Source organism: Pterocles gutturalis, unplaced genomic scaffold (assembly GCF_000699245.1).
Source record: "Pterocles gutturalis isolate BGI_N339 unplaced genomic scaffold, ASM69924v1 scaffold7987, whole genome shotgun sequence".
Classification (NCBI taxonomy): Eukaryota; Metazoa; Chordata; class Aves; order Pterocliformes; family Pteroclidae; genus Pterocles; species Pterocles gutturalis.
Genome location: NW_010115228.1, coordinates 37,171 through 43,918, shown reverse-complemented (window position 1 = coordinate 43,918; position 6,748 = coordinate 37,171). Strand labels below are relative to the sequence as shown.

The following is a 6,748-nucleotide window of genomic DNA, read 5'->3' as shown; positions in this document are numbered from 1 at the left end:
TGGAGGGGGCCGAGGCACCGACACGGCCAGGGATGGGATATCTGCAGGGTGCGGATGGGGACTGACTCTTCCCCTTGGTCTCCTCCGTGCTGGGGTTTCCCCATGGGACAGCTGCCAGCCCTCCGTCCCCTTGGGCAGTGGTTTGGGTCGTCCGTTCGTATCTACGAGCTTTCAGTCGCCTTTCTCGGAGCCTTTGCAAAGGGCTCTGCAGGGGTGGACACTGCAGCTTTGGCCAGGGAGGTTCCCTCTCCCCAGAAAAGGGGTTTGATGGTGGGTTCGCAGCAGGTTTTCTTGTTCAGTTCGCAGCAGTTTCCCCTCTTCCTTCCCCAGCTGTGTCTGAACGCCCTCAGCCCTCTCCATCGCTTCACCCAAGCTTTTTTTTTTTTTTTTTGGCTCTTCGGCAGCATCTTCAGATGATCTTTGGGATGAGCTGGAGCCGGTGCTTCCCCGCGCTCAGAGCTGGCTTCTGAAAGGTCCCCAGTGTCTCCATGGTCACTCTGCTTCTCTCCCAGTCTGGGGCTGGAGCTGAACTGCTTTATTCTCTGCAGATCTCCAATAATCGCTGCGGGAGGAGAGGTCGGGAGGTCCCACGCCACGCGGCTCCCGGCAGAGCGTCCCCTTCGTGGCATCAGCCACAGTGACCCGGCAATGGGGACGAGGACCTGGGGACAGGGACCTCCAGCTCCCGTGGGCTGCAGCAAGGAGGTGCCACCCTGCTGGGGCTGTTCCTCTGATCGCTTCCAATACTGCAGGGCACTCAGCTGGCTCATTAAGGGTTGCTGGGCTAATTAGTAGGATACATCTCAGTAGGAAAACGGGCAAATCGGACAGCGTGGGGACCGGAGAGGCACGCTGCACCGAGGAATCCGAGACGCTGCTTTGCAAAAGGCAAAGAAACAAGAGGCTGGTAAGGACCTCACTGGTGCTCCAGCATCTTTCCTGGGGCAGATGCACCGGGAGTTTCCAGGCATTTAACCCCATGGAAAGGAGCCTGGGCAGAAACTTGTGCTTTTGCAGAAGCATTTGGCCCCAAAAAGCAAGCCCAGGCTGTTTCTGTGGTGAGACGGTGCAAAACCATGTGCAGAGATGCTCCTGGCTCGGGCACGGAGCAGCCTGGAGCAGGGATGCAGGATTTCAGGCACGGAGCAGCCTGGATCAGGGATGCAGGATTTCAGGCACGGAGCAGCCTGGAGCAGGGATGCAGGATTTCAGGCACGGAGCAGCCTGGATCAGGGAGTTGCAGGCACGGAGCAGCCTGGAGCGGGGATGCAGGATTTCAGGCACAGAGCAGCCTGGAGCAGGGATGCAGGATTTCAGGCACAGAGCAGCCCGGAGCAGGGATGGAGGATTTCAGGCATGGAGCAGCCTGGTGCAGGGATGCAGGATTTCAGGCATGGAGCAGGCTGGAGCAGGGATGCAGGATCTCCCTGTGTGGTGGTTGGACACACGTCCTCCCGCACCACTCCTGCTGCTTGCTGAAGCACCTGCCAAGGCCAATAGCTGCTTTTTTTCTGCCTAATTTAGACTAAGCCTGGAGCCTCATAGCTCCCCAGCAATTTTCCCTCGCACTGACTCTCAAGTACATAATCAAAATAATTTGGGGTCTGCTGGGTGGGTGCCAAGAGGCGGATGCAGCCGCCGCTGTGTAAAGCCTTCCTGCCTGGGCTTTTGCAGGGGTTTGAAGCTCAAATCCCTTGAGAAGCGCAGGAAGGGCTCTGGAGGAGCTGGGGAGGGCAGGGCTGGGCAGGGTGCACTGGGAGGGTGGGTGATGGTCCCCTCCCCAGCTGATGTGGGTGGGGGGAGCCCAGGAAAGCAGCCCCTCTCGCTGAAATGCCCATCAGCAAACATACCTGCTGCTACTTGTCCTTCGCTGCCTTCTGTTTCTGCTGATATATTTCCTCTGTGAAAGGCCTGTGGTCGGGAATGTGGGGAGAGACACAATGGAGGGGTAAAAGAAGGGGGAAAGAATTAAAATCGAGACCACTGTGTGCTCTCCTTTGGGCCCTTCATCTATTCCTGTGCCATGGCGATGCTCGGCTCCGTCTCTCTGGACCCTGGAGCAGCTCCAAGCTGCTTCCACCCAGGACCATCCCTGCACCGAGTGGGACGAGGCTCAGCACCCACCCGGACTCCCCGGCACGCAGACCAGCCTCAGCTCTGTTTGCATCTCCTCCTCCCTTGCAAACACAAAAGACCTTTCACTGCTGGAGTACAACCGCTGCTTCTGGGAATAATTCTGGGCTGTTCTGTCCTGGGCTGCCGGGCTATTGTGGTGCTAAATATCAGAGAAGCCCATTCAGGGAACTACAAAATGCAAGCTCTTCTTGCAGGGTCTTTTCAGATGACACAATGATCCTCTCATCCTCTCACTGCTTTCCTTATTGCTCTCGTACAGACAATCAGGCACCCGAAAGAAAAAAAAAAATCTCATTTTGATAAAAATAAACAAATAGATAAATGTTCCTAGAACTCAGCAAATAGTTTCAGACAGGAATCTGCCCATTATCAAAACAATGAAAAAACAATCCTCTGTTTTCCTTCTTCCCCGCTGAATTAATTGGAAAAAATCATCTCAGCTTCTGCAGTTCCCTGAAACCTCTGGAGTTAAAGCTGGTAGAAATAATTAGAAGCTCTCCAGCTCTGCAAAGCTACTCACCCCTCGTACTGCATTGCGATTGTGTAGGAAATTGCCACTACAGCTGTCAGCAAAAGGCCAGCTGGGCTTGCATGCCTGTTTTGAAAGAGAGGGAAAAGATCAGGTAAGTAAATGGGCTTATGCAAGACCTGGTTTAGAAAGTGAAATGAAACACTGGGCTCCAGGAGAGCACTCTCTTGCTCATTAAACAGAAATGAACAAAAGGGTTTTTGTTTTTTTTTTTTTACTTAATGTTAACTTAGACAGATGTTACTTGGCAAGGACTCTTCCCCAGCCGACTTTGGTGACTTCTTTTAAGTCTGATCCCTGCATGTCTCTGCTAAGAGAGCTTCTGCTTTGATGCTAAGTCCTGAGATTAGAAGGCTGTTTAATAGCTGAGCAGCTGCTTACGTACGGCCGTGGCTCCCAGCCAGACTATACGGGAAATGCCTGATGTGCACAGAAAGACCGGCCACCCAGGGCGCAGGAGATCTGGCAAACGGAGCAGCGGATGGTATCGAAAACATCGAAACGGTGGCTGAGCCCTCGCAGGGCTGGGGATGGGAAGGGCTGGGAAGGGATGGGAAGGGACGGGAAGGTCCATCCTGCCCTCCAAAGGGTGCTGTCCCAGGGCTGGGTGCGTGGGGGCTTGGTTCACATTTAAACCCTCTTCAAGATGTTCAACACGTCCTGTCACCTCCCCAAGGCTCCTGCTGAGCGGTGTCCCTCAGCACACGGTCAGCAGGCGCAGCACCGGGGACCGATGCCACCCACCCGCTGCATTGTCCGGTTACGGGCAGAGGTGCTGGAGGGCTGGGGATGTGACGGGAGCGGCTGCTCCTTTTAGCACTGACGCCAAAGAATCGGGATGAAAAATATCCTCGTCACTTGCTGCTCTTCAGACAGACGTCAACAGAGGCTGCAAACCTGCACGGCCCACGTGAGGACACTTCTTTGATGCTTGGCGTGAAAACACCTGAGGCAGGTGGTGGCGAAGGCATCGGGGGCTTTGCCAAGGTGCCAGGATTTTGCTGGTGGGTTACAGTCCCCAAACCAGGTGCTGACACCATCCTGGGGTGTGTAAATTCCTCCTGGTGACAGCAGCCACACCAGCACCCGCAAGGTCCCAGCCCCATCTCCCCAGCCAGGAGCGTGGCTGTACCACAGCCCCCCCCAACCCCCCTTCTCCATCCTGCGCCTCCAGCTGATGGCTGCAGGTGTTGCCTTTAATTAGGACACTGCTGATTGCCCTTAATTGCTGGTCGCAGCTCAGCTCTGAGTGGGACAAGAGCTGGCTGTCAGCAAAAAAATGTACTGAGCTGGTCCTTGGTGAGGATAAACATCCTGCAAGCTTTGTGGGAGGGGACTAGTCCTGTCGGGAAAACATGTCTTTAGAGGAGAGAAAAAATTACGTAAACCTGGTTCTGGACCCGCCATCAGGTACTGCCTGGCCACATGTTCCTGGAGAGACACAGACAAATCTTCACCTTTTCACTGTTTCCATTTTGCAAGAAGTTTTTTTCCCTCATTAGGAAGCGTTGGGCAAGTTCTTCCTTTCCCAACCCCCTGCTATTACATGCTTAGTCATGCCTCCTCCTTGATTGGTATCAGAGAGAACAAATTTGCATGATTGTTTGTTGACAGCGAGACCTCTAATTGCATCATTTGGCTGCAGCATCGGCTCTGATTTACACAGCCTGTTGCCGTGAGTTAAAACACTTCCCTAGCAGAGATACACAAAGCTGTCCCCGAACAGCTAACGCTCCGTTTGTCTTTCCGGAGAAACCAGGCTGCTCCAGGTGGGTGATGAGAAGCAGCTGGGTGAGTTGGTTCATCTCACCAGCTTGACCTACACATTGGGCAACGGCTCGTGTCGCAGCAGGGTCGACGACAAGTCAGCCAGGAAGGTTTTGTGGTCTTGGTAGGACTTTTTTGGATAAGAAGTCTGTCCGTCCCCAACCTTTGCTGCAGCTCCCTGTGGTTGCGGGTTGGCTGCAAGAGTGATGCTGGGGGCTCACATCCTTCCCGCCGGTCCGGGGTGTTGGACGTGGGACACCCGCTTTGCCCTTTTCTCCTGGAGCTCCTGTTTTTGCGGTGACCGGTGGAGGTGCCTTCTCCAGACACATTTTTGTGCCGCCAGTGGAGCCAGGGATAGCTGCGATATCCTGCAAGGGAGCAAACAGCAGCCCCACGCCAGGCGGTGAAGGCTGGACCGGGTCGGAGGGCAGGCAGTCTGGTGAGCTGCCAGGCTCGCTGACGTTATGTGGGGTGTGCCCTTACAGATGAAAACAAATCAATCCTTTGGCCTCTGATGCCACGATACAGAGCATGATACATCACTGAGGGAGGATAAATACGCTCTGCGTTCTGGGTCTGACCCAAACCAGACGGCAGAGACATTCCTCCAGCATCCCTCCCACTGCCACGGGGCTGGGACGTTAGCTCTGGCCTCCGAGGGCAGACACTCAACATCTTCTGAAAGCCCGGGGACTTCAGAAGAGACCTAGGACTCCCCAAAAATATTTCAGCAACCTGAGCTGAAATCCCAGGGAAGAGAAACAGCCAAAGCCACCAGGCAGGCGGGCAGTGTCCTGGTGCCACTTTGCACAGCTCCAGCAATTTGTTAACAGCAATTATTTGCCATGCCTGGCCGCCCTTTATGGTAGCAGCCTTTTAACGAGCACAGGAGGCAATTGCACTGTTGTCTGGAGCCATTTGAAGCTGCTTTTGCCCAGGATTGCGGTGGAAGACCAAGCAACGTGCGCCCGGTGTGAGGCTGCTCTCTCGCAGGGGTGAAGAGGGGATTTCTGCGGCAGAAACAGCTCAGGAGGGTTCAGCTGGTTCTGTAAAGGTTCTAGGAAATAGTTCAATGCTCATCTTCAAAAAATAAAAATCTATTTTTAACTTCTCCTGGTCAAATTCCTCATTTTGTGCTGTCATGGGAGTGGTGGTGCCAGTGGTCTCTGGCTGTGGTGTGGTACGGGGGGGCTCATCCTGCCCCAGCTCTGCCCCATCCTCCCCAGCCATACCCACCCTGCCGTCACCGCTGCCAGCCCCTCCCCCACAGCTGGCTCTCCTGCCCGCCACGTCCCCGCAGCGAGCTCACCCCAGCTCTCATGCACCATTTCCCAGGATTTGGACCCAATCCAGCACCGTGGGTCTGGCAGGAAGGTACACAGCCTGGCGCAGCCAGCCCCCATGGTGCTGGGGGGTGGATTTCAAGGGCTCAGTGGAGACAGGAGAGAAACCACCAGCTTGAGGTGTTGCCAGGGCTGCACACATGGCTGAAAAGGTGACAAGAAAGTGGCAAAGCACTTCATTTTTTTTTTCCACCAAAGCAGAAGCGAGGTGGTGATGCTCAGGAGCACCAGCGCAAAGTACCTCGTGCTAACGGCCCGTGATGCTCCGCGGGGTCCCCGTATAACACAGCTATTTTTTTTTTCTCCTGGGCAAATAAATAAAATGTGATATGAAATGAAAACCACATAAAACTTGCTCCACAGAAGAGAGTATATTGCTCATTTGCTGCTAAATGGCAGCCAATTCATCTCCTCCTAAGCAGGCTATTACGGCGTGCTGGATCACACGAGGAGTGTTTTGGAAGTGTTATCACCGTGCAGTGGGGGAAAGGGCATCTTGGCTTGTTTTGTTTTTTCCAGAGGTAATTACAGGGTCACGTTGATCCCCAGTATCACTGCCCTGCCCCTGCCGAGTGGCACCCGGCATGAATTCAGCCCTGGCTGTTGGTTTTTCCACGAGCAGAGCCTGCCAAGGACCTCGTTCAGCTGCAGAGCGTTTGCTGATGCTTCCTCTACCCAGCGCTTGGCCGTTACTTATTTTTCTACAATTAATGCTACGAGCCTTTTATGACAGCAGAAGACTTTGCATGCATGCACAAAAATAGGAGGTGAGAAGTCACAGCATGTTGCACTTTCCCTGCCATTTTATTGCTGCCTGCCATCACCCAGTGCTCCTTTGGCCCCCGATGCAGCCCTGCCGAGCACAGACCCCACGTCTGAAAGACCCGGAGCTGTTGGAGCGGGGCCAGAGGAGGCACAAAGATGGTCCGAGGCTGGAGCAGCTCCCGTGCGGGGGCCGGCTGGGAGGGGTTGG

The 6,748-nt window shown here is 54.6% G+C and overlaps 1 protein-coding gene across 1 annotated transcript in view; it reads right to left on the bottom strand.

The window, feature by feature from the left end:
• Positions 1 to 711: 711 nt before the first annotated feature.
• Positions 712 to 6,748, bottom strand: part of PEMT (phosphatidylethanolamine N-methyltransferase) — a 40,507-nt gene continuing 34,470 nt past the window's right edge. The window contains exons 5-8 of the mRNA XM_010075105.1: positions 2,657 to 2,731; positions 1,851 to 1,911; positions 1,461 to 1,462; positions 712 to 877 (exon numbers count right to left, since the gene is read on the bottom strand). Coding sequence (XP_010073407.1) covers positions 1,857 to 1,911; positions 2,657 to 2,731 — 130 coding nt within the window. The 3' untranslated portion in view covers positions 712 to 877; positions 1,461 to 1,462; positions 1,851 to 1,856. The remainder of the gene's footprint in view (positions 878 to 1,460; positions 1,463 to 1,850; positions 1,912 to 2,656; positions 2,732 to 6,748) is intronic.